At 45.4% G+C, this 27,505-nt stretch overlaps 2 protein-coding genes across 2 annotated transcripts in view; both read left to right on the top strand.

The window, feature by feature from the left end:
• The window catches only part of LOC140701746 (uncharacterized), a 443,504-nt gene that overhangs the window by 112,367 nt on the left and 303,632 nt on the right, over window positions 1-27,505 (top strand). The window lies entirely within an intron of this gene.
• Window positions 4,188-11,501, top strand: MRPS23 (mitochondrial ribosomal protein S23). The gene is made up of 5 exons (XM_020786962.3): window positions 4,188-4,341; window positions 5,935-6,111; window positions 7,609-7,686; window positions 7,799-7,910; window positions 11,026-11,501. Exons 1-5 carry the CDS (start codon window positions 4,298-4,300, stop codon window positions 11,179-11,181), a joined length of 567 nt encoding a protein of 188 aa, XP_020642621.1. The 5' UTR covers window positions 4,188-4,297; the 3' UTR covers window positions 11,182-11,501.

The raw sequence follows: 27,505 nt of genomic DNA, 5'->3' as shown, positions 1-27,505 counted from the left end.
GGATTTGTAGGCCAGCTGGAGAGCCCAGTGAGTTAGGTTTCTGGCGGCAGAGCCAGAGGTTGGTGTTTTGATTCCCCCACTGTGCATCCCAGGAGAAGAGCCAGCCCCTGTGTAGCCTTGGACTAGCTGCACAGTAGCCCCAGAGCACCCCAGGAGAAGGGACAAGTAAACCATATGTGAGCACTTTTCTCCCCAGAAAACATTGAAAAGAATGGCTGTAAGTCAGATTTGACTTCATGGCCCAGAATTATGATTAGGCCAATTAAGTACAGTGGTGCCCCACAAGACAATGTTAATTCGTTCCATTGAAATCACTGTTTTGTGAAAACATCGTCTTGAGAAAAGTGTTTCCCCATTGGAATGCATTGAAATCCATTTAATGTATTCCAATGGGGAAAAATCGTCGTCGTCCAGCGAAAATCGCCCATAGGGAAGCCATTTTACAAAGCGCCGATCAGCTGTAAAATCGCTGTCTTGCGAAAAACGGAAGCGCCAATCAGCTGTAAAAATCATCGTCTTGCGAAAAACGGTCTGCGAAGCACGGACCAAATCATCGTCCAGCGAAATCCCCCATAGGAAAAACCGTTTTGTGAATCGCTATAGCGATTGCAAAAAGTCATCATCCTGCAGATTACCCATTTTGCGGGGTAATCATCTAGCAGGGCCCCACTGTAACTGTTCGAGGCTCTGGTGCATTGCACTGTAGTCCAGCATTTTACATCTTTAGGCAAAGAACAAGATGATGTCTCCTCATTCTATATGCAAGCTTGCCCTGAGTTGGTAACCTCCACTCGAACCAGCAGGCGAGTTTAGGAGGGCTGGGGGCCAGACGTGTGGTGGAGATGGCTTTGTCCTCCAAGAAAAGGAAACAGCTGGAAGCTTCCCTCTGTCCTCTGCTACCTGAGGCAGCTTCTTGGCTTGGTGCTTAAGGGTACAACTGGCCCTACCTTTCACAATGGCAGCCTGCAATCGGGACACACTTAAGTAGGGTGGTAGCTCCATTCAGTGCTGGATTAAGCAGCCTAGGGCTTGCAGGCACACACAAAAGAACGGTCAAAATTGGTTGAGAGAGCCAGAGAAAGCCTCCCCTCCTTTCTGGACATTGAACTGAGGAGCGAGTCATCCATTCCCTTTTGATGCAAAATGTAGGGTTTGCGTTGGCTCGTCTGAAATTAGAACAGGGATCTCTGAAGCCAGACGACGGGTGTTCTTAGGCCGCCTCTCACAACGGATGATTCCTGGAAAATAGAGAAGGCACGTCAGAAGAGCCGGCTTGTTGTAGTAACCTTGCTATAGGCGTTTCAGCGCATGCATCGAAAGGGTCAACCCTGCTTTGAGGTGTTATGTCTTGTGCCATCTGGTGGGCACACATGGAAAGTGCCAGGGACCCGCAAGGAAAATCAAGCGAGCACACAAAACCCAAATGCACCCAGAAGAGTAGCAATTGAAGCTTTCCAGAATGTGCAGCATACATGATATGAGCCACCGAGCCACTGCGGGACCTGCATCAACAGTGCCAGTCACAATGAAAGGATGGGTTCATACAGCCCAGTCTAAGATGAATGGTGTAAACATTGTGCTATGTAAAGATCCTTAACATTGTGGGGTTTTGGCTCCCAGACCTTTTATGATCCTGACCACATTCCAACTATTAATCACCATCGAGGACACATCTCAGCAAAAGAAAGAAAACCAGGAGAGGAAATAAGTTTCCTTGACACCCATCACATCTTTTCTATTACCAGATAACTGTGTCACAAAGCCGGCCTTGAAGAGAACATAAAAGAGCACATCTGTGTACATTTGTCCCGGGGAAATGAAGCCGACAAGAAACCTTAGCAAGTCTTTGAGGTGCTGAAGCCATATGGATGCAATTGGGGTCCCTACGGTGTCAATTTCACGACTTTAAATTGTGTTAAGTTGCAAGGAACATCCCCTTCGGATGTGCATCCCTTCCAATGGAAAGAGTGAGCAGTTGCCAACAGGCATGTGGCTTCGTCATTCTTTCTCCCTGTTGTGCTTCGGAAAGAATAAATAGCTGAAGGTTAGTGTCAGCCCCAAAGGAACCACTTCATCTTTTCTCAGTTTGTCATCCAGGACCTGAAATGCAGGAGGGAGATAATCTAAAGCCAAAGGAGCCAGGTGACCTGCTGTAATTAAAGCTACCGTTTCAGCAGCAACAGCTCCTGGGCTGAGATTTCGGGACCAAAAAACAAAGGGGTGGATTCTTGGGATGTCATTGAGTTAGGGGAGAAACCAGGGTGACAGAGGTGGGGTTTCATTTCTCCCATAGACTTTGGGCCATTGTTTCTAGGGGGTGGGCAATAATAACAAGTCTCATGAGTCACGCTGCTGGTGCTTTACTTCCAGATTTCGTCCCAAGGGTACAATGGGCTCAGCAATGCTCTTGCAAAAAACCCAGGAGCAAGGAGGAGGGAGCTGGGAAAAGAACTGGAGGGTCGGAAGTGGATTTACTATAAAACGAATAAAGCTTAAGCTTCAAGGCTCCTGATCGTGGAGGGGTCCCAGAAGTGCCTTTAGTTCTCACTTTTTCAAATATTTGTGACAATCTGTCGTGGATCAACCCCATTGAAGAAGACAACAGTGGTTACGTGGACCCCGTTGCTGGTTGTGAAGGGGCCCCTATAACAGTTCAAGCTTCAGGGGCCCCAAAATATCGGTCTGTCACTGGGGGTGGGTGCAGTTACTTGAGTCATTGAATATGACTGAGCAATTTCAAACACCAAAAGTCCCTTCATGCTGAACCGGTAGGCTGCTACACTAACCGAAAATGGGCTGAGATGGCTATACAGGCTGTCTCACGTGCAAAAAAAAAAAGAAAAAAAAGAAAAAAAAGAATGTAAATTAAAGCCATGTCCTTGTCTTGTGCTGCTTGCTCTGAGATTTGCCTCCTTACTTGGCAAAGTACTGTATAGCAATTCTCCCTGGACTTCTCCTGAGACTTGGCAAACCTGGGTGAAATGGGTCTAGAGAGCCATCATCTTTCCTTTGTCCCAAGTTCTCTCTGTGGCCTAAGGCAAATACCTTCCTCTCAGCCTCAGTCCCCTGTACAATAAGGGAATAATGATATTGGCCTACACTACAATCTTAGTTTGACTATGACAATGAGCAAATGTGTTTGCCATGATTTGAAAACATACAAAAAGAGAAGAGCTATCCAGCCCAAGGCTTGCCAAGTATGAGGTTCTCTTTCACACCCTTGGCTATTCTTTGTTATTTATATTCCACCTTTCTCCCAATACAGAGAGGCAAGCCAGCTTACAATTAAAAAAATGGCTAAATGCAGGGTAAACTCTCATTTAAAATAGAAACCACGTTGAAACATCCATTGTTTCATAAGGAAGGAAAAAGTACAGTAACAGCCTATTCAAGGCTGTTGTTAAAAGCTTGACTAGAAAGTTGACAGCTGGTACAAGGAAAAAAGAAAGGGGGTACCCTACCCTCCTTTGGCAGGGAGTTCCACAGCCCCGGGTAGCCGCCCGAAAAGGCCCTGGTGGGACACACAGAAAAGCTTTTCCTGAAGGTTTTGGTTTCCCACATAGGCTCATATGGGTTGAGGAATCATTTAAGGACTTGGGCCTGAGTTGTTTTCTTCTTCTTCTTCTTCTTCTTCTTCTTCTTCTTCTTCTTCTTCTTCTTCTTCGTAGTAGTAGTAGTAGTAGTAGTAGTAGTAGTAGTAGTAGTAGTAGTAGTAGTATTTTATGCTTCTTGCCCTCTATTTTTGGTTGTAAGGCTGAAGGCAGGGAGTGCATTGGCTTGTAAACACACACACACACACACACAGATAAAAAAAAACCACACACACACCGTCCTATGTAGGTCAGCTGTAGAAATTGTATAAATAGGTAAGACATGCTTTAATGAAAAATGGGAGCAAGCCCCACTCCATCCAATGGGTTTATTTCCGAACGGACATGAAACCTCATCACTTCTGTCTTGCATGCTTGAGCTCTGATGTTGCAAAAGGACTACAAATCCGAACTGAAAAGGTTTTTTGTTTTGTGTGTGTGTGGGGGGGCGGAAAATGTATTATTTCTTCATTCGCTTCTGAACAAACTCCTAACCATCGCCAGCTCTTTTATCAACTGCTCTTGCCTGCCTCCTTAATCCATACTTCTGCCGCGTGGGCTTGCAACTAGAGGGGCTAGTGGCGAACCTTCCGTCGCGTACGCGTTCTCGCGAGATGCGGCCTTTCCGCTTCCGGGTGGTGACGGTTGCTAGGCTGCGCTTCAGGTTGCTACGAGAGGCCTAGGCCTCGTTTTCAGCGAGCGACGCAATGGCGGGGAGCAGGTTGGAAAAGTTGAGCAGCATCTTTTTCCGGTGAGAGCTTTGTGTCCGTCGTTTTTGGGGTGGGGCGACGCCTGCCTCGGGGGATGGATTTTTAGTAGACACTTGGAGCCACAAGGGAAAAAAAATAAGAATATAATTGCACACGTTCCCTGTAATTCAGCTTCTTATTTCCCCACATGGCTAACTAGCAGAACATGGAGGCGGCGGCCGCTGTTCCCAAAAATGCTGCTCCTTTTTTTGAACCACATGCTGTGGGATACACTGCTCCTAAACTGGGAGGCTCTACTCCTGCCAGTCACAACTGGTGAGAACTGAGTTCTACAGCATCATCAGCCTCCAGTTAACCCAATATCGCACCTAAAGGGCCACTCCAGTCGCGGATCTGTACCTCAGTGTCCTTGGACTACAACTCCCATAAATCCTGGCTGGCAGAGCTGGTGGTGAAGGCTTCTGGGGGTTGGAGTCCAAGAACATCTTGGATGGTCCAAGGTTGTTGACACCTTTCTGCCTGCCCTTGAGTGCAGGGTGCAAGAAACACAAAACAAAAGCAAATAATAATAATAATAATAATAATAATAATAATAATAATAATAATAAGAATAAGAAGAAGAAGAAGAAGAAGAAGAAGAAGAAGAAGAAGACGTGGCATCTTAAAGACTACCCGCGATATTGTAATGTAAGCTTCTGCGCAACGTGGCCCCCATCTTCAGAAATATGAGTTGGAATATGACAACAAAGTGGTAAAACTCTTCAGATGCTTTGCCTCCTTGAAGCGGCTGGACTTCATGATCCATCGGGTCCCTTCTAGCTCTTGCAGCTCTAAGATTATTGAGATCATTATTAAGATGTCATGTAAAAAAAACGACAGACCTTTAACCCTTTGAGCCTGGTTCTCAAAATCTGGATCCGGTAGAAGTAATAGGGAATAACAACGTAATGATTACTTGCAGTGATATCGTAGCTCCTAAGTCTGAAGGTGTGGATGGAGGTCCGTGAAAGCGTACCTCAAAATATAGCAGCTCGTCTTTAGGGTGACAGAAGGAATGTTTGTTTGTTCTGTGTTTCTTTCTAAAAGTAGTAGGACTGGGAAATGATCACAGTTGTGAGGGGTTCACAACCCTCAGCCTGGAAGCAACGCAGAAGAAATCCTCCTGCTGTCATGCCCGTTTGGGGGGGGGGCACCTCTGTATGGATGAACTCCTGGGAATCTCATTGTGCAAGTGGTTTTAAAAGACGTAGCCGTATTAGTCTAGGGTAGCAAACATGTTTTTACCTGACATCGTACAAGTAGGTTCATAAGAAGTTGGAGGGTGCCTTAGCTGTTCTGCGCTTCCAGGGTATTGTTGACAGCAGGTAAACGGGAAGATTGCTGCTTCTTCGTAAGTATTTGCTGTTGTTTCTTTAGCCGAAAATTTGCCCTCTTTTCTTTTCTCATCTTTAAATTATCTGTAGATGGAGGAAAAAAGTTCAGGGTTAAGTTTCTATTTTTGTGTAAACTGCTCTTGTCTTTATCCTATTTCCATTTGTGTAATTTTTAGAGAGTAATCTACCGTATTTTAATTTTTTGCTGGTAATGTTCTTTGTCCCTTCTCACTTTTTTTTTTTTGGTAAATCTTCATTCAGGACAAGGGGTTTGCTGCGCTCAGGGGTGATGCCTGAAGCCAAGAAGCCAGTCTGGTATGAAGTTTATGCAGCCTTCCCTCCACTTAGGGAGCCGGTTTATCAAGATCCTAATCCGGAGACTGACAAAGAAGAAGACCCTATTCGCCCTATCCTGTACCCGGAGGATAAGATCAGAGCGTATGCTTTCCCCCCCCCCTTCCCTTCTTTCTGTTTCTCTCTCATCATGTTAGAACTTGACAGTTATACAGTATAGTGAATTTGATGTACAGTGGATTCCAGACTGTGAGAAAGATACCAAGTGCTAGATTTACACAGGAACTGAGTAGATTACAGGTTAGAGCCTCAGATTTTGAGGAGACGAGGATCCAAAACAAACAAACAAACAAACAATTTTTTAAAAGACCAGCCCCCCACACCTTATTTATTTATTTATTTATTTACAATATTTTTTAGCCGCACCATTGCCAGTGGCTTCTGGGCGGCGTACAACATTGTACGCCGCCCAGTTATTGTTTGGGATTTTTGGTAATGTTATGGGACCTCTTCTTACACTTGGTGGAGGTAAAAGCCTCAAGCATGTCTCAAATCCATCCCCAAGGAAGACTTTCTTTACACAACACATGTAATCATTGTTGTCATCAGGTGGCATCAAGTCAATTCTGACTGATGGTGACTTTTTTCAGGTTTTCTAAATAGAGTATATTCAAGTGATTGGCCATTCCCTTCTTCTGGGGGCATATCTAGGACTACCATGCAGCTTGCCCAAAGCTACACAGGCTGGCTGTTCTCCCAGGAGGCACCGTGGGGGAATCGAACTCCCAACCTCTGGCTCCTCAGCCAGGTACCTAAACCCCTGAGATATCCAGCCTGTGAAAGAAATAGAAATGGCCAGTAGCTGTAAGGACTTCGAAAGGGATTAGACAATGGAGGAGAAGAGAAATCAGTAGCTGGTGGCTGTGAATGCTAAATGAAGTTTCATTCAGAGGCTACATGCTGTTAAATTCCATCTCTTCCAAATCCCTTGTGCTTGCCTGCATGTGAGGTGGTTTCAAGGCCTCGCACAGAACAAACAGGTCAGCCTCTTAGAGCTGGTCTTGTCTGTTGGGTTTTCATGCAGCTGTTTATTAAGATGGGGACTCTTTCCAAGCCAGAGGCATGCAGATTGTACAGCTCTAGATCAAGGATGGTCAAATTGTGCCATCCTTGTGCCAGCTGTATTGGGCTACAGCTCCTAACAGCAGCCAGCGTATCTGATGGTGAGGATTAAACTTTCTCTGCTCCTGATTTAAACAAGAACAACAACGATGTTCCACCAAGTCAGTTCTGGCTTATGGTGGTCCTTTATAGGGTCTTCCAGGTAGAGAGTACTCAGAAGTAGTTCCCCATTCCTTTTCTCTGGGGCCGCCCTGGCACTGGGAAGCTTGCCCAAGGCTACACAGGCTTGCTTTTCTCCCAAGGAGGCACCATGGGGGAATCGAACTCCTAACCTCTGGCTTTGCTGCCAGAGACCGAAACCACTGAGCTCTCCAGAGAGTTCTTAGTCTAAACAGGGACCTAGAATTGGGATTGCAGGCCGTGGGAAGCTTAGTCACTCTAAGAAAATACTGGTCGTTCTCTCTACCGAATGATTATTCATGTCCGTCTCAAACTGAAATGTTTTATCTATTTCATTAGGAAATTTTACCAAGTTTATGGAAATGGTCCAAAAGCCTTTCAGCTCTCCAAATTAAATTTTGAATCTGCCTGTCAAAAGTAAGTGGACGAGTGCTGACTTTCCTTCCCCCATCCTATCCCCACGTTCATGGAATGGAAATGATGATGATCCCTCTTGGCCTCCATTGACGACGAGCCTCTTGAATTTCAGGTTTGTTCAGAAATACAACCTGCTGGAACAGAAAGGAGAAGTGGACGAGGACAGACTGTTTGAGGAAACAGGGAAGGCCCTCTTGGCAGAAGGTTTTCTCTTACAAAAGCATGTAAGTATTATTTGTAGGACGTTTCTGTCCCCTTTTTCATTTTTTTTAAAAAATATATCAATATTTACAATATTGAAATGTTGACAAAACTAGGAAATCCCATGAAAACGGTGGCAGAATAATGAAATCATGCAACCATGTAAGAAAGCAATGGTTTTAAAAAAATCAAATAGCGCATGAAAGTCTTTAGGATTTTACTAAATTCACCATCAAGAACATACCTTGGCGAGCAAGTCGGCCTTGAGGTAGAGCCTGGGATGTTTCACCTTGGGAGCCTTTCTCAAAAGAAAAAGATGTGCTGAGCAGTTGGATACCCCAGAATCACATTCACTTATTTTGGAGCTAGTCTTGGTTGCGCAGTAGAGTCCCAGCAATTGAGACATCCTATATCACACAGATCATAGAGGGGTTAAAACAAAGGTCCAGTAAAGCAAACACAAGAGAAGAGATTGTGCTGTTCAGCTGAGCGCTGCAAGAACATAACAGAAGAAGCCCACCTCTGGACGGATGCTGTAGTGCACCTGTACACAACCAACCTTGGGTCCCCAGATGTTCTTGGACTAAAACTCCCAGAATCTGTGAAGATTCTCAGAAGCCTTTGCCACTAATTGGACTGGCCAGGATTTCTGAGAGCTGTCGTCCAAGAAGATCCGGGGACCCAAAGTTGGGAACCACTGCTGTAGAACTGTGCAGGTCTCTCACCAAGAGGCGCTCTGAAGTCCTAGAGGAGTAGCCGCACAGGTCAAACTCTTGTCCGGAGACTTGTTTTGCCTCCACGTAAAACAGGATTTTCAGCACAGCTTCACTGGTCTGTTTTCGCAGACATTCATACGAGTGCTGGCGCTTTGCCTAAAAGGGACATTAATTATCTTCCAGCGTATTACTGTAGGTCAATAATTGCACTATGTATTGAAGAATAAACTTTTCCTATAATCCTCCCTGGCAGCCCTGATGTGACTTGACGCTAATGACGAAGAGAAATTGACTCTTAATAGTGTGTGGCTGTAATCCAAAGCATACTTGTTTTGCATTAAGATCCCATTGAAATTAGCAAGACACGCTTCTCGGTGAATCGTACCAGAAGGGCCTATTTCTTTGAATAAGCTGTGAACGGGGTTACATTGTGTTTAAATTTTCCATGCTTTGAAGATTGTTTGAGGCTGCAGTGAGTGTGTGTCAAGTTTTCTCTGTCCCTTCCTCTCCTTAATCCACTGGACTGAACCTATAGGCATGGTATCTGTGATTAGCAGAAAAGGGAACAATGAAGGGGGAAATTCATTCTCTACCACTGTCCCTCTGGAGCAAGAGCTTATGCCGGTTAAAGTGCTCGCAGCATATGCGGTCTTCAGCTTAGCTTGATTCCTCTTGAGGAAGTTTGACTTGCTGCTGCTTGCATGTAATGGGATAGCTTTCAAAACCCCTGTAGATTCAAGTTCCAAAACCTCAGCTAAATCCTTATCATCATCATCACATGCCATCAAGCCAGTTCTGACTTATGGCAACCTTTTTCAGGGTTTTTCAGGTAGAGAATACATAGAACTGGTTTCTCATTCTCATCTTTCAGACTGTGCAGCTTGCCCAAGGCTACACAGGCTGGCTCTTCTCCCAGGAGGCACCGTGAGGGAATCAAACTCCCAACGTCTGGCTCCACAGTCAGAGACCTAAACAATGGAGCTATCCAGCCTTGGCATCATGGGTCATCACCTTTCAGTGGCGATGGGCACATATAAATCCACACATCAGATATATCGCCCTTATATCCTGAACACATCAATCCCATTTGATTTGGGAGGCTGGGCAGGCCAGACCTGGTTAGAACTTGGAAGGGAGATCACCAGATTTCTCCAGCTAGAAGTGGGAAAGTATGCGCCCCGAGTAGACTCTGTCTAGAGGGGTGGAGTAGAAAGCGAATAATAAATAAATTAAAATACAGTGGTGCCTCGCTTAGTGATCGCTCAGTTTAGCGACGAAATCGCTTAGCGATGCTGTTTTTGCTATTGCAAAAGCAATCGCTTTGTGATGTTCTCTGTGAGGTATTTTCGCTTTGCGATGATCGCAGAGAAGCGATCATCGCAAAGCCCCCGTTTTCGCACAGCTGATCGGCGGTTTCAAAAAAAACCATGGCCGCCCGCTGTGTTTAGGGACGGATTCCTCGCTTTAGAGGCACCGAAAATGGTGGCGCTATGGAGGATCTTCGCTCAACTGTGAGTTTTAAGCCCATAGGAATGTATTGAAGGGGTTTCACTGCATTTCTATGGGCTTTTTAATATCGCATAGCGATGTTTTTTGTTCTGCAGCGATTTTTGCGGAACGAATTAACGTCGCTAAGTGAGGCACCACTGTATTTTGCCTTAAAGGTGCTCAGGTTGTTCCCACAAGGAGGAAAGAAGCTCCCAAGCTTCCTTACAAATCCCTGGGTTGCTCTCTGGAAACTCTGAAGAGCCCGTTCTGCTATTCAGTGTCGACAGTCTTGACTTGAACCAAGAATCTGATTCATTTTGAAGATTGTTCTTATACAAGTTTCTCTCATGACGTCACCTTAACCACATCCACTTATCTGCCTGGCAACAGGGTGTTCAATTGAACCACTAATTCAAAAATTTGCTCGACACCCACTCCGCATGCTATTATATGAATGCCTTTCTGTCTCCACTTGTTTCTTTCTTCAGACACTAAAGGGTCCTTGATATAGTTGCATCCAAACATTTGTAGTTCGTTGAGCAGTCTCAAAAATAAGCACTTTCGAGAAATGGAGACAATTCGAAAGTTACTGTGATTGCTTTTGCAGTGTGTTTGTGGGGTGTATCCAAGGATCTGCATTACAGCACATTTGGGTCAGGACTGCCGTTAAGACTTCCTTCCGTGATGCTGGAGGGGGCAACTTGTCTGCTATTTCATTCTGGAAAAAAAAATGCTAGTTACATTTATGCCAGTCACACTGATGTCTTTATTGAGCCAAATTGGGCTATGCAGGAAGGTGGAGAAGAGAGAGAACGAATTCTGTGAGTAACTCCGAACGCCGTAGCAAACTTGTAATGGGCCAGTAGTGCTTGGTGGTGGAAGGTCTCATCCTTGGTTCAACTCTTCCATGCTGCTCCTCTGCTTTGGCCTACAGGTGGCGCCACTTCCTTCCCAAGAGGCCAAGCAAGAACACCCTGCCTTGAGCGTGAAAATCCACAACGTCTTATCAGAGGCACAAAGTCAGCCTCAAGAACAAGCACCCGAGCCTGCAGAAGATGTGCCTAAGGGAGGCCCTTTGCCATCATCCTAAGGGCCTTGCATTCCTCATCCCTTATTTTTGCAGCAGTGCCTCTATGTCAGCCGATGTCTAATCGGAGACACTCCGGACTGAGAGATGCTTGCATAATTCAAGGTTGGCAACACTCTCTCCACCTCATATTCCCCCGCACACCGTTGTGAATGTTGGATTGGTCTACAGTATGCAACACACAGCCTTGGGGCATTCCTTGAACTGGAGGGTGTCTTTGAGGGGCAGTGGGTGGTAGGCAGTCCTGCAGACTGAAGTGTGTATGTAAAACGATGGCTTTGGTCATTAAAAACGTCCTTCAGCGATGGAGGACATGAATGGCTTGATGGCGTAATCTGGTCCCTGCGTTTTCAAACCGATGCACTCATAACCCAGGAGTCGATCGATCCCATGAAATAGGTAACTTCCCCACTGAGCAGTTGTGTGCAGGATTCTTCCCTGTGAATTATGGGCAAGCAAAGTCAGTGTGAAGTTTTATTTGCATCTATCTCTTTGCTTGGTTTTCTTCCCCCTTTGCAGGGCCTAGCCGAGCATCTCATAGGAGCAGAGCGGTACCCCAGGCAGACCCAGTCCAACTGGCCAGGCAGACTTAAAGCTCAGTAGGGGGACCCTTAGGTGAGTTGTAATTTTGGGCTAAGCTCGGGTGAGAAAGTAGTGAAATGGCCCTTTGATGCAGGCCTTGAAGTAGCTTGTAATTCCAGTGACAGGAGCTTGCACATGGTAGCAGTAGATTCAACTTGTTGCTGAGTTTGACTTGACTGCCTCCCCCGTCCTTTTTTTTTTTTTAAGTTCACACAAACCCAAATGTATTTCATTCTGTCCTGAAAGCTCTACACAGAGCAGATGTTGGGAGAGTGTGTTCCTGTGGATGCTGTTGGAGCGTCTCTCACCGCAGGCCAAGGCTTGATGAAAGCTGACATTCAACAAGGTCTGGAGTGAGGCACATTCCCAACCATGGTGCAGGATCACGGAAGGCACAAATAAAAACATAAGGAGGCCGAGAGTCTGACCGGGAGGATGTTGGGCTGAACCAAATCACCGCTGATATTTTCTAAAGAAAAATGTTTCACGTGTCTCAAAACCATGCAAGTTTTAATTCAAACCCAGTTACTTCTTATGAGCCAAAAATGGCCTCAATTAGGGCAGGGATCCTGCACTTCTTAACCTGAGGATAAGGCCTACTAAATGCATTGGGGCTCGCGTCTCACTTGTCATACACAGCATTGACGGTCTGCTTTCACACGGCCCCACAGCTTTCATCTACCCATTCACAGCAGGTTTGCTAGTGGTGACACATTTCTGAAAGGTAGAGCGAGAGCAGGCATTTTCCATTTTGGGACAGGGTTTTCAGCCAGCCGGGAGCTGTAGAGACGTTCGTTCCATTTTTGTCAACGAATTGGAAGAAAGCTACATTGGCCCATTTACCTAATCCTCCTCTTGTCCCAATATGAAGTTGTTGGACTTCAGCATGGCTGGCTAAAAAAACCCAAAAAAGGACAAGCTTTTGGATATCACAGAAGTGGAAGTTAAATGGAAACACAAAGCTCTTTATATAGAGACAAAAAAGTGAAGACATCGCAGGCCAAGATCTGTAAGCCTGCCATCTTAAAAAGCAGCGAGAAAACAATCTCTCAGTCAGTGTGACCATCTTGTTGGTAGCTGGAGGTTTCTGCAGATCTGTTATATTTGCAGATTTCTCTTCTCGCTCAGAGATCTCGGAAGTTAAAAGAATGAGATGGAAGAAAATAACAGGAGAACAGTTGTGCCAATTTAACAAAGAATTTTAGAGCCGGTTCCCAGGGTGACTGACAATACAGTGATATTAAAAATAAGAGAAATGAAATTAATAGTAAAGACCGGTATGCACAGGCATTCAGATGTGACGGGATACAGGCTTCCCTGTGGCCAAATCAAGGTTGCTGGATGGTGTAGTCTTGCAACATCATGATTCCATTTGCGATGCATCTAATACACTTTTTCTCAACCTTGGGCCATCCGGGAGCTCAGCACTCCAATCTCACTCAGAAGCCCCCGGCCGGTATGGCTGCTCATAAGAGTTTTGAAGAACCAAAGGTTGAGAATCGCTGGCCCACCAGGATGCTGTGTTTTAGAGAATTAGGGTATTTTCCCTTCCCGTTGGGATGAGTGTGCAGTTCAAATATCCCCCCATGCTGTTTGGAGGATCCTGGGATGTGTAGTCCCTGAATATAATTTCCCCCCAGCTTTGACGCAATCACAGAGTCATCTTCAGTTGGATGTGGTCCCGGATGGTGTCATTGAAGGGGATCGTCCCTGTTTCCCTCATTTTCTTTGACTACTGGAGATTGGAGGTGGGGGCGGTAGAAAGAAATTGTTCTAAAATAACAGCTGTCTTGAGTGGAAGAATCTGAGACCTTTCTTGGCTGCAGGCTTTCATCTTTGTGCCTTGGCTTGACGCAGTGCCTGCCCCGTCTTGAGAAAAGTTGTAGCCACCGGGCCTGTTGCCAGAAGGGGAAGAGAGAAAGGAGGGGGGGGGGTTGTTGCTGGCAATGTGACCCAATTAACTGGGAATCTTTGCAGTGCCTAAATGAGGAAGCCAAGTCAAAAGGAGCTGGCAGGGGTCAGGCTTGGCTGTTGACTGTGGAAATTTGTTGATGCATTCATAGTGGGAGAGATTGGGGGGGGGAGCGGGCTGCCTCCTCCTCCATGATTTTCCTTTTAATTTCTAAGGCAGCTACCAGAGTAAGAAATGTTTTTTTTTTTGGAATCCCGGTTGCATCTTGGCTGACCTCCGTCCCAACGAACACATGCATAGAATAGCATACACCAGATCCATTTGGTCTCTGTTATTTTCCAGCCGGAGCAGTTGGAGAAGCTTTCCGGGTTCACCTTTTCAATATGCCATCTAATAGGCAAGCATCCGTCTCACCTTAAAGAAGGAAACCGAGAGGCCAGAAGGGGAAAAACACAAAGTATTTAATGCTCCCTCTCCCCTGGATGAGTGCTTTGTAGTCAAGGCGCTGTCATTCATTGTGACCTTATGGGAGCTGGAGTATTTTAATTAAAAGGTTGTAAGCCGCTGCCCCCCCCCCCAAGGGTGACCTATTTACTTATTTATCAAGTGTTTACCTTCCAGCCGTTAGCAAAAGGTCGTGAGCTTCAGCAAAGGCGTTAGAGTTAAGATTTTGCCTGCATCTGCCTTTTGTACAGTTAAAAACAACATCCGCTCTTTAGCTTAAATGAAGAAGATGCCAACTTTGGGCATCTCATTTTTCTTTTAATGCACAGGACCTTCCCTGCCAATAGCAATTCTGATTTACGGATGCTTCATTCTGCATAATGCAGAAGGAGGTTCAGAAGAGGAAAGAAAGAGAGAGGAGGGAGGCGGTGGTTCTCGTGGCACCTTGTCTCTACGAAAACTGAACCAGCTAGTGATTATGGCCAATAATGAGATATTGATTATTTTGCAAATGTCACGGCGGGAAGGACAGAAATGCCGGCAACGGGTGGCGATTGTTCTGCCGTCGTCCGCTTGATGGCACTGTCGGGTTTTCCACGATAGTCCTACTCTCCTTTCCTCTGGCACTTGTTCCCAGGGCAGACCCTCTTTGGGCTGTGGGCTTCTGTCTAAGATTGCAGTGCCTTTACAACTGCAGGCAGATCATGCTCAGCAAGAGAGCCCTTTGTTCCGACCCACCTTGGCTGCTCTTTCGTATATCTTAGAACAGTCGTGCGCAAATCATAAAGCGTGTCTCTCATTTAATACATCTAGTCTATTTTGTGTTTTTTTAAACAAACATCCATACAGTGTTTTTTCTTCTTCCTGGAATCAAAATAAAGCACAGTGCAGCAAAATACTTTGTATGTATGGCTTACATATCGTGTCCATAGACATAAAAAGTGCATCTTTAGGAGGTGACACAAGAGTAAAAGCCACACTGAGTTTCCTAGTGCATGTGCCATCACTTTGAATGGAAATTCTTCTTTATTCTGGCAGGACTTAAGGAAGGGGAATGGTTCTGATTTCTTTATCGCCATCACTTGGAGCTGCCGTATTATCTTCCTGCAATAGTAAGGCTGTCTCTCTTTTTACTGTACTTCTGCCCTGTGTAACTTTTAATCAGACTCACCAAAATATAGTGATATCTATGTCTGTGTGTGTGTGTGTGTGTGTGTGTGTGTGTGTGTGTGTGTGTGTGTGTGTGTGTGTGTGTGTGTGTGTGTGTGTGTGTGTGTGTGTGTGTGCGCGCGCGCGCATGCACACACACACACACACACATTTGTGTGCAATATACCGTGATCTGCAGAGAGGTACATAAATCTAGGTCTAGTTAGGGGTGTATGCAGGGTTTTTCCATGGCTCCCGCAAGGCACAAAGTTCTGTAAGAAGCAGCCTTTGTAACAATTCCCATTGTAAGTCTGTGCAACACTGGATAATGAGAACCTTTACTGGAGGGGGGGGGGAAAGCCATTTAAGTAAAAACAGACGGACTCTTTTTGGGATCTGTAATGAGAAGGGAAGCTGATACGTACACCGTATGTTATAAAAAGGTCGGTCTGCTCTTGCGACAAAGGAGGTGAAATATCATTCTTGTGTCGGATTGTATCTTAATTCACTTAAATTCTCAGTCTAATGCCCATGGTGTTGGGTCAGCAGGCAACAGGGCTCTCTTACTTTGGGTGGAAAGAGGAAGCCTTTTTGCCTAGAACTTGGGAGCCTTGTTTAATGAGTGGAGTTGGGCTTTGCCCCTCTTTCTCTTCAATGCTACACCCCATTAAGAGAGCGCCCAGTTGATCTTTGTGAGCTAAATTGCTGATCTCTTCCTGAAAGCTAGCCAAAGGGGACAGAGGTCGTGAGCTCCCCCTTGAACTTCTGGCTAGCTTCATCAGAACACATTGCAAGGCGGTTGAGTTAACAATTGGGGGCAGGAGGTCAGAGTCTTCCCCCCCCCTCCTCCCAGCAGCTCAGAGCACTTTAAAACAACATCCTCTTGGAGCGGACTCTTGACTCTCTGAGACTTTGCCTGGATTTCTGATACCCAAGTCCCACTTTTCGGGCATCTCTACAGAGAGGAGTCTGGAGCAATGATGGGCTGAGAGGTGACGGGCTGCCTCTTGCCCAAGTAGACGTTGGAAGGACAGTTGCAAGCTGGGAGTTATAGGAAACCAGGTGTGGGGAGGTAAAGGTAAAAGTTCCCCTTGACATTTAGTGCAGTCATGTCCGACTCTAGGGCACAGTGCTCATCCCTGTTTCCAAGCCGTAGAGCCAGCATTTGTCCGAAGACAGTTTCCGTGAATGCCGTTACCTTCCCACCGAGTTGGTACCTATTTATCTACTTGCATTTGCATGCTTTCCAACTGCTAGGTTGGCAGGAGCTGGGACAAGCAACTGGAGCTCATTCCGTCACGTGGATTCGATCTTACGACTGCTGGTTCTGACCTTGCAGCACAGAGGCTTCTGCGGTTTAACCTGCACCGCCACCACATCCCTTTAGGTGTGGGGAAGGAGGTGTAAAATCTGGGAAGGTAATTGGAACCTTGTACAGAGTAAATACCTACAGTATTTTCTTGCAGGTCCCACTCTGTCCCATTTGGTGCAGAGTTGCCAGCATCCTCAGCAGAGGCTGAGTGGAAGGAACTCATGCAGAGGTGTAGCAACCCATTCCTGTCCTGCGAGTGGGTTTTCTGGGTCGAGAGGAACTTTTAATTACTGAATTTGACACAGTCCCATTTCCTTTACATGTGGGAACGAGTTGCTTACCCCTTTTGGTCCTGGGTGCTATACACAGCACTACCACGGAGGAGGGTGTGGAATCAGGATAGAAATATAACACTTTAAAAGCCATGAATCAGACCGGTTTCGATTCTGCAATAGAGTTGCCGTTGAAAAAGGTCTGAGGAGAGGGAGGCGTCTTGCTTAAGAGGCTCTAATTAAAACAAGGAATGTTTTCTTGCTTCTGATCTATTGGTAGGCGATACCTATCTGTGTTTGTTTCCAAAAGCATTAAGCACCGCCAGATATTTATCCGGAGTAAAAGATCTAATAGGTCATTAGGGGATATAGAGATTAATTGGAATAATTTACACTTTCCTCCTCTAGGAGAGTGTGATATTTAGTCCTTTAAGTACACTGTGTTTGTATATCAGTACACTAATGTACCATCAATTCACAGTAAGTCCTACGTAATCTACTCAGAAGTAAGCCATTTTGAGTTTGGTGGGGCTTACTCTCAGGAAAGTATAGGCTTGCAGGATAGGAATCTTATATTTAATTTAAGGACTTAATGGGGCAGTAGATTTTTAAAAAATGTTAATTATTTTTAATGTAGGTACTTACACATCTACTTTTTTAAAAGGTCAATATATGCAACGTCTGTGTACTTCTTGAAAATATCCAACATAGAGAGGTGGTCTGTCTACAACGGTCATCCATGGGCCTTCAAAAAATGTTCCCTGAGCCTTATGAAAATGTATTCAGATGTAATGGCTGGAATCCCATTGAAAAATGACACAAGTGTAAATTTCTCTTGGTGTAAATTTCAGCTGCTAGTTGCTTTACTTTAAAAAGGTCTGTATAGGGATGTGTGCCAGGTTGTACAACTGAGAAGCAGTTGCAAGCCCTTCGTTATTGTTTTAACTCACTACAAATCACTGCTGAGGTTTACACCCATGGAGCCATACTGGTGGGTTTAACTCATAGGATTCTCGCAATAAGTAAAGAGCAAGAGTAGCCAGTAACAAAAGCAATAAAAAGAATCGAATAAGAAGTTAAATTAATCTGATTTAAATGGTGCCTCAATAAACTGGTGGCAGTTCGTTTATTTTTTGAAAATCCCTTGTAATGCAAATCACTTATACAAGGAGCAGATTGGAGAGACCGTTCAAAAAAAAAAGCATTCTTTTTTCTAACATAGGAGATATATTGAAAAAAGAAACTATGTTGTTGATTGCCTGGAAAAAGAAAGATTGGATTTCAAATTATCAATCCAGTTCGCCCGTTAAGAACGCAGGTGTCTCACACGGCTGGGGCGGCTCTCATTCGGCTTCTCTTGTGTGTCTTAAACGCATACAGAAACTTCTGCTTCCAGTTTGTTCAGCATTTATGTTTGTTTCTTGGCTTCAGATTTTGGCTTGGCGGAGGAGCCCGTGTGTTTCGTGTTTCCGCTGAGAAGGCACGCCACTCTTGTAGTGGGGGTAGGTAGTTATTTTTATTCGGTTCAGTCTGTTTATTTATTTTTTTAAAAGATGAATTTACTGAAATGTGCAAATGTTGCCATCCTCCTATTCAAGAATCCCTTTGTGTTCGGCCATGTTGGTGCTGATTCGGAGTTGCCCCTTCTTCTTCTTTTTTTCCTGAAAGGCTCCTCATCTTTAAGACTTACATAGCAGGACCAATATGACGTGGTCCTTTCCATGCTGGGGATCACGCTGACTGATGTTCATTTCTTCAGAATATACCCAACCAGGCATGCTTCTTCATATTTGAACTTGAAGTTTAGCGATTTTCATAGGGGTGAAAAAGAAGCGGACATATTTTCCCCTGCCTCTGCTTCTTAATGGCATTAACGAATGTCCGTGGCCAATTCTGTAAGGCGAATGTAAAAAGATCATATCAGAGGATTCTGACTCGATGGTGTTAGCGTCAAAGCATTTAATGGTTTTAAATTGTTGGCTTTCCTGATGGAGGCTGGCGCCTTGCGAGTATTTAACACAGCGCCGGCGTCCGGGCTGGTAAGCCTCTCCCCACAAACCACGCTGTGCTTAAATGTTAAGCACCAGAGTTCGTCTTTCAAAAGCCCATCTCCTTTGAAAGCCAGTCCTCATCGACAGGAACCAAGAGGAACCCCTGTGTGGTTTCTCCTCCATTCCTTCGTCTGCTGGAACAAACGTGCCCCGATCATTTGGGAGATGGTCTGTGGGAGCCTCTTGGCTCGCCACGTCCCCCCCCCCTTCGGTGCCACCGCCACTGAGCATCCTGCCAGCCCATTCTGCTGTGCGCTAATGCTATTATCCTCCCGAAATTAAATATCAGGCCCAAACCTATAATGTTTCACAGGGTGGGAATTGGGGTTATATATTCCTGGGTAGAGCTACCTTCTATTTCAGTCGTAGCATTTAATTATGATTGGTATGTTAGTGCCCACCAGAGCATAACAAATTGTCATTATGTTATTCTGCTGAGTCTAATTTAATTGGCAAGTTGTCACAAAAGCAATTATCCGTCATTTATTTTGTTGCTATAACCACATCTTATGGAGCACCTGCTGTCTTTGCGAGAAAAAGGGCCCCCCCCAGGTCCCTCTGGCCTTGGATTCCTTCCACTTTCTCAGACGCAAAAGAGGCTGTTTTTTTAAAAGTAGGGTTGTGTTTGGTCTTGGTGGGATTTTAAAAATAAAGTTTGCTTCTCGTTTCCCTTAGTAGTGATTTTTATGTGTGAAAACGAAGATCTGTTGGCACAAGTTGGCGGGGCCGGAAAAACAGGAAATCGTGTGATTTAGAGACAAACCGGGGTCCAAATAAGAGAAAAGATGGTCATCCGTACAGAGTCTGCTCTGTTTTTTCTTTTTTCTCTTTTCTGTTCTTTGTCAATAACAAAGGTGACATTGCAATCATAAAGTCACAAAGTTGGCTTCACTGTTATTTTTCACTGTAACTAGTTTCCTTCATAGCTCTAAATCTAGTTCCCGGGCCCGACTGTGGTAGACCCCTTGACTCAATTGCTGAATGATCAGTCAGCGGTTAATCAAAATCTCTTTGCTTCAGTGGATCAGTTTAACTGGGATTAGCCCTTGGATTTAGGCCATAGCACTGAATGTTTTGTACCACATGAAAGCAGCTTTTAGGGTTCAATTTAGTTGAAAAGAAGCAGCTGAACATTGTCTGTTTTAGATTCTACCGAATAATGAGAAAGCAAGGCCTTTTTTTAAAAAAATAAAAAAAATACCTATAGCAGAGGCTGCTCAGTTAAGTTTACTTCTGACGCAGGGGAACAAACTGGAAATAGTTAAAGTAACTATCTGAGCTCTCTCGTTTGGGTCTGGTGTTTTCAAATCCCAATTGTTGCTGACATTAATCAATCAAAGGTAATGAAAGCCCAGCAAAATTAGTATGTTTGCTGTGATCCACCACGGTTCAGCAAATGGGGTGTCAGACCATGCATGAGGCTGGTGGAGGGAAAGGGAAGCCAGGATAGTAAGGAATAACTTCGCCCTTTCTGAAGCTGTAACTGATTGTCATTATGAGGGTGTGGAGGAGGAAGATCACATGGTTCAAGGGTGGGCTCATACTGTGGCCTTTGGCTCTGTGGTTGAGTTTGTGGTGACCGTGAGGTGGGCCCGCAGAGGGTATATTTCCTACTGGAGGTCAGTGGCTTGTGGCAGCTAGATGTCTTTCCCCAAACCTGAAAGGAATTGAAAATGAACCATATCAGTTACTTTTGAGAAACAGGAAAGTAAAGAGTTACTGTTCGGAAGTGCAACCGTAACAGTAACTTGGGGGTTTCTTGGCCTTCGTATGGTGAGTGTAACTAGTAACTTTTTAAAGCTCTGAGCGTGCCAGGGGAACCATTCATCGGCCTTTATTTCCATAGGTCATTCGAGGGGGAGAAAAACAGACCACCCGTGATTTGTTCTTCTGAATGTAGGAGTGCACAAACCTGGATTCTGCTGTCGCGCCAAACTCAGATTAAAGGCCAGAGAAGAACAAGGGCTTGTGCAGAATGCTTAAAAGTTGTTGGACATTACCTACCAGGGTTGGAGGAAGATTTGGGGAGCAGTCACCCCATGCAAAGAGTTTTCCTCTACCCTTGACCTTTTCCCTGGGGAAAGAATTGGAGGGGCTGCGTTCAGCAGACTAGATGTTTCTTGTGAGCAACCTGGAAGAGACGGGGGATTTTCAGCCCTGATTGTAATGGCTTGCTAGGAAATTAAAGCTGATCTCTCCGCTCTTCAGAAGAGCTTCCATTTTTCTGATGGGCTCTGATTCTACATTTGCAGGAAGAACTCGGTTGTTATTCAGTGCAAATGAGAAGTAATTCTACTGAACCTAGACTGTCTCTCCCCCCTTTTAGTATAGTCAAACATCCAGTAGCAACACTTCCCAGTTTACACGACTGATTAACAAGTCCATTTTGCCCCTCCATCTTTATTTATGTGGATGCCACCTTAAACTTTTAGTTTCAAAGCGTTCCGTTTAAGATGAATCTTCCTGCTCTGGTTCCCTCTGTTTTGAAGTTTTCAGAACCCATCAAGCTATTCAGATAAGGTGATATCTTGTAGTAAGAACCGGTGTTATGTCGTGGGTAGAATGCCAGAGTAGAACTCAAGAGATCTGGGTTCTGTTCCCCACTTGGCCAAGGAAACTTGACTGGAGGAGGATGCTGGTGAAACCATTTCTTAAGTATCGCACATACCTTTGAACCCTCAACTAGGGTCACCGTCAGCGAGAAATGACTCATGGGCCCATGAGCCCCTTGTACCTCGGTTTCATTCACGAAACTTCTCTTTCTCCTTTGAGTATTTTATTTCTGAAAGCCAAAGAGTCAAGCCGCTTGCAGAGATGAACATGGAGGCTTGCTTCTTGAGCTACATAAAGGCTAATGTTCAGCTTCCAGGGGTTCAAAACGTGGCAAGAACTCTGAGATATTTCAGAGCCAATTTTTCAGGAACCTGTTTTCTTAGAGTCGGCTGGTCTTATTTACTTTCCTGCTAAAGCTACAGAGAAAGCTTCCACCTTCATGCCCGGGAACCTTTCCTTCCGCTCCCCATTTGCATTGCCGTCTTCCGTCTCATAGCTAAAATGTTCGGTGCCATGCCTTCCTTTTTATGTATCTTTGACCTATTAAGAATCAGAACGGCAAGAAAGGCAGTTCCGAAGATCTCGTTAGTGTAAAACCACATTTTAAATCTTCCAACCCGTCTTCTCTCCAGAAAGCCGACTGGCGTTATGTTATTTGTGTTAGAGGGAGAGAGGAGGGTGGGGCAAGAGGGGAAAAAAAATTCCCTAGCCTTCCACCTTCTTTTCTTTCATTACCTCAAATTTGATTATTTTCTAAACCGAGGAGATTGCTTAAGACCACGATTTATTCATCAGACACGCGTCGGGGTGATGTGATTCTGAATTGCAACCTAGGCAGGGGCACCAAATCAGTATAATTCATTCCTCTCCTTCAGACACCAGCCCTCCTGCTGGAAAATCTGCACACTGCCACCCCTGCCGAGAAGCTTAATTGTTTCACTGGGCTGGATGGGTGCATGGCGGGGGGGGGGGAGGAGAAGCTTCATCCCGTTCCTTTTCTTGCAAAGAGCAGCTGCCTTTGTGGCTGCTTGCCTTTGTTAGCCATAATCTCTAAACCCACTCTCGTTCCAGCTTGCACTCTGGTTTGAAAAGTTAGTGAGTTTCCTGACTCACAGTCCCATTGCACCTAGACTCGTGATGATCCGTTGTTGTTGTTGTTGTTGTTATTGTCAGGCGGTGCCAAGTCAATTCTGACTTATGGTGACCCTTTTCAGGGTTTTCCAGGTAGAGAGTACGCAGAAGTGGTTGATTCTTTCCTTCTTCTTCCGGGGGTGCCCTGGGACTACCGTGCAGCTGGCCCACAGTTGCACAGGCTGGCACGGCTCACAGGAGGCACAGTGGGGAATCAAACTCCCAACCTTTGGCTCCGCAGACAAACACTTAATCCACTGGGCTACCCAATGTGTTTGCACCTCTGTACTCATCATTCATTAGGCATCCTTCAGTCTCGAAAGACTATGGGAGTGTGCTCTGTATGGAGGACTTGGAACAGCGTCTAGTGTGGCTGAGGAGGCCGATTTGAGAGTGACTGTCCCTTCCAGACTGAAGACAAATCCAATCTGTCCCCTGTTCAGCTCCCTGGTTTTGCTGCTTTTGTGACTTCCTCTTTGCCTCGGCCTGCTGGACAAGGGTCTCTTCAAATTGGGAGAAGTCATGATGCACTGCCTGCCTCCAGGCTGAATGCTCAGAGGTCAGGGTTTCCCATCTGTTGAGGTCCATTCCTAAGGCCTTCAGATCCCGCTTGCAGATCTCCTTGTATCGCAGCTGTGGTTTCCCTCTGGGGCGATTTCCCTGCACTAGGTTACTGTGGTACGCCTTTCACAAAGAGTTTGGACAACTTGACTTAGTACAGAATACACCCTCTTAAGATAGCCAGCTCCATGCACATTCTGTGAAAAAATTAGTTTGTGTATTTTTTTGGACTGCAGCTCCAGTGCCCATGTGGCCAGGGGATGCTGGGCACTGTCATCTGAAAAATTAACTCCCCCAAGTTCTGATCCAGTAGAGCCTTTGTAACGGGCTAGCTTTTTATGTGTTCCAGAGCAATCGTCTAGTAGTTCAAAATCATTTTTTCTGGCTGTTTCTTAAAAATCAAAATAACGGTGAAATGCCACAGAAATCCAAGGGTCTCGTAGTCCTAGATCCCTATAATGCAGTAGGTGTTGCATTAAATTTTTAGAAAAAAGTGAAACAAAGGAGACCTGCAGAAAATGCACCCTAATTCATCCCCCTTCTATTAGGGGTTAGAAGCAACAGCCACGAGCAGCAGAGTCAAGTGGCAGAGGAACATCACTTCTCAGAATCCTGCAGGGTGGCACACTATGTCTGGGGCAATCCCTAGCAGCTAGCCAGTGAGTGCCCCACCTTGGGTCCCTAGACGTTCTTGGGCTAAAACTCCCAGAAGCCTTCACCACTTGCTGTGCTGGCCAGGATTTCTGGGAGTTGTAGTCCAAGAACATCTTGAAGACTCAAGATTGGGAACCACTAAGCTATTTGCCGCTGCTGAGAGCATGAAGCTGGCCGAAGGAAAATAAATGTGGGATGCTAAGGCAGGCATCAGTAGTGGACCCTGCCAAAGCATATTGGTGTGCTGAAGGATGCCAGGTCCTGATTCTAGCCCAACAGGAAGCGACCGCCATTTGCATCTGTTTCTATCAATGGAAGGAACTAAAAATAGGAACCAAATCAGGGCATGGACGACTCCTAGTAAATCAGAGTTGCTGGAGTCTATAGAAACTTAGCTCAGTCTGAGGCTGTCCTGATCTGGACGACTGTGGTTGTAGCTCCCTTTCAGTCTGTCTTGGGCACCTCATTTCTGGTGCGTTTTTGATCTGTGAGACATTCCCACGGAAGTTCTCTCTTTTGGAATGGCTTTGCTCTTTCTAAACCTTCCTTCCCTGTCAACGTTTTGAGGGGAAAAGCACCGAACAATAAGCAGCGACAGGTCATGGCGGGAGAGAAAGTATGTGTGTGTCTTTCTGTGTGTTTCTGCACATCAGGGCAGGAGATGAGGGCGGGGAGGAGATCGCATGGGGAACGGAGGAGGGGGTCAGGTGGCTTGCAGAAAAGAGTTTTCCCCCTGTTCTGTAATTTGTCTTGACAGGTCAATTCTATTGTTGCTGAACTGGAAAAAATTTGATTATGGGCATTGCATTGCCCGTTGTCTTCATTTCTCCCCAACTCTAGATTAGTCTTTCATTTGTTGTTGTTGTTCTTCTTCATCATCATCATTATTATTATCAGTGCACAGAATATACCTAGCAACCATGAATATACTGTTTCATAATCCCCTTTGTCCATTCCCATGGTATCGCCAGTCTTGGGTTGGACAGACTATGCTGCGGAATAAAATGATCCGTGTTGCAGGTGGCAGATCACTTTAGTGAAAGCAAAGGACATACCTTGTGGCACTTCAGAAACCAACATGCTTTATTGGGCGTGAGCTTTTGTGGGCTACTTGTATCTGATGCATTTTCTTGTATCTACTTGTATCTGACACAGAAGCGTTCCTTGGCCTGAGAATGCTTATGATCGAGAAAGCTTACCAGCTTTGAAGTTTTGCAAAGAGATCCTTATTTCGTGGCAACAGACCAAGTTGGTGAACTTTAGGAATGAATGTCCATTAGTTAACCTTGAACACGTCTCAGTAATCTTGCCATATTCATACTGTGGTCAAAGAGTGCTGTTGTAATGGTAGATTCTCTTGTGGGAGGGAGTTCAAGACTGTGAGAGCAGAGAGAAGGCCCTCTCCCGTAGCCCCATTAAATGTACCTGTGAAGGTGGTGGGATCGAGAGAAAGGCCTCTCCTGATGATGATCCTTAACTCTCAAGCGGGCTCATAAAGGAAAATGCAGTCCTTGAGATAGCTTGGGCCCAAAATATTTAGGAAAGCTTCATAGCGTTAGAACTGGCACTTGGAATTCAGCCTGGAAAAGTAACCAGCAGAGCTGCTGTAAACGGAGGATACCAGCCCCAATGAGCAATCTGGCTGCTGTGTTTTGGACCTGTTGAAGTTTCCTGACACTTTCCATAGTGTTATAGTAATCCAGCTGAGATGTGAGGAAGGAACCATTAGCACCTGTTTTAACCTTTAGAATGTATTTGCCAGATTCCTGTTACTTATGCCAATGTAACTGCAGTGGCATGAACTACGTGGGCAAATTGCCCTCGTTAACGAGTAGCCCCTTGCACCCCTCACCGCGCACCAACTCACACGACCCTCAGCCTTAGATCTCATTTCCAGCCCCAGTGAAGTCTTGATTTACAAGGATGTCTGAATTGAGTGGCCAAAGTGTCTCTATCAGTTTTCCAGTTGCCTAGCAGGTTCCTATGCCTGGAAATGGCCACCGACGAGCAGTAACTTCAGCTGGATTCTCCTTGAAAAACAAAGCAAAGTAATGAGTTGGGAGTAACTGGATTCATTTAGAAGTAGCCTTTAAAACAAACAAAAAGGCAAAAAAATGATGTTCCCTTAGCATCCAAGGAAAACCATCAACTAATGAGCAGAGAACATCCTTTCTGGTGGTCTTCTCTGGGTAAGGACGGCTGCCGTCCGGAGCTTAAAAGTTCAGCGAGGTTGGCGTGAGGCAATGTTGCCGTAAATGAGGCTATTACTAGACAAAGGCCTCTTTCTCTCGTCCCTTGTTATTGTACCTCGTGTCTCGGGTGAGTCAACCCTCTAGTCATCTAGGGCTTTCCGGGAAACGGAGCCTCGTGGACTTTTTGTGATGGGAAACGGCCGGCTCGCATTGGATCGGAGGTTTTTTGAATTGTGTCATCCTCAAGGGATGAAATAGGGCTTGGAGGTAGAGAATTAGGTCAGCACATTTTACTGAAGAACGAACAAGAGGCTGAGGAGAAAATGGGTGTGGATTGAAGGAACGGGTGTTGAAGGGAGGTTATGGCTGCAGAATTGACACCCGAGGTGGGAGAGCAGAGCGAGGAAGGAAGGATATTTTCCCCGTTTAAAACTTAATGGGTGAAGTTTCATCCTTAACAGATGTCCCCAGGAGGAAGCACCAGACGGGGCATAGGCTATGACATGCTCCTCGTGGTAACTGTGAGATCCTTCAGGGTGTGAGTTTCATATATAAGGACATCCACTCTCCTGAGTCAGCCCGAACCCCCCAGCCTTCGTGCCGGCAGGAGAAAGGGCAACCCAGAGCCACTCTTATCACCTTCCGATCGTCTCCACACCATTTCTCAGTTGAGGGAGAAGAAAATCACCCTGACCACATTGTAGAAGTTGGAAATATCCCCTGTAATTTGGTGCATGGGAGGGCTGCCTCCATCACATCCTCCCTTTCTGAGTCCGCGGGGAACCCGCACAACTACGGCCCCCAACGACGGCCGCCACGGCCACAGGGTGTTTTTCTTGCCACTCAACAGAGAAACAGTTTTATGGGATGGTAAGGCTGCTCCACGCCTGCTGGCTTGAGGGCATCCGCTTGCATAATTTGACCATCAGGTTTCTCCCTGACTTACAGGAACAGGGAGGCCTTTAAAACACAGAAATCCCGTCCTTAAAAATCACTTCTGGTACACTTACATACGACGAAACAATCGCTGTTGTGATCATCACTTGTATGCTTCTCTCCTGCTATTTTTTTTGTTTTTTGGGGAAAAACTCACGATAAGAACATGAGATTAAGAAAACCTTGAAGCATGTAGTTCCGCATGCCTCTAAAGTTTTTTATTTAACTGTAACTGGAAAATGTTACATTTGCATAGGAACAAAGATATGTGATTTCCACTCCTGGCTTTTATTCTGAAACATACATTAGTTACTCTCTTGTTTCTTGCTGTGTTCCGGTAACTATATACTTGTAACTTGTTACTTCCAAGCTTGGGCTGGACTTCATAAGCACGTCTCTTATACTTTCAGCTGGCTTTGGAGGCTATGGTAGCAGATTTTCTATCTTTTTCTCTCCCAGGTTCGTCATTTATTCCAGCAAATGCTCTTTTCCACTTAAGATGGTCTTTGTTGATGACTCCAGATGCCAGCTGAAAGCCAGCACCCTCGATTTAGGGGCGTGTGGTCCTGTTTTTCAGC

The sequence above is a fragment of the Pogona vitticeps genome, chromosome 7 (genome assembly GCF_051106095.1).
Source record: "Pogona vitticeps strain Pit_001003342236 chromosome 7, PviZW2.1, whole genome shotgun sequence".
Lineage (NCBI taxonomy): Eukaryota > Metazoa > Chordata > Lepidosauria > Squamata > Agamidae > Pogona > Pogona vitticeps.
The sequence above is the reverse complement of the archived record's forward strand: the minus strand, read 5'-3'. Positions and strand labels throughout refer to the sequence as shown.

Bases quoted from the DNA above. Each gene is read 5' to 3' on its own strand.
- MRPS23 (XM_020786962.3), top strand. From the start codon at position 4,298: ATGGCGGGGAGCAGGTTGGAAAAGTTGAGCAGCATCTTTTTCCG. The intron at 6,112-7,608 runs GTATGCTTTCCC...CTATTTCATTAG, and splicing joins CCGGAGGATAAGATCAGAGC to GAAATTTTACCAAGTTTATG. The intron at 7,687-7,798 runs GTAAGTGGACGA...CTTGAATTTCAG, and splicing joins TTTGAATCTGCCTGTCAAAA to GTTTGTTCAGAAATACAACC.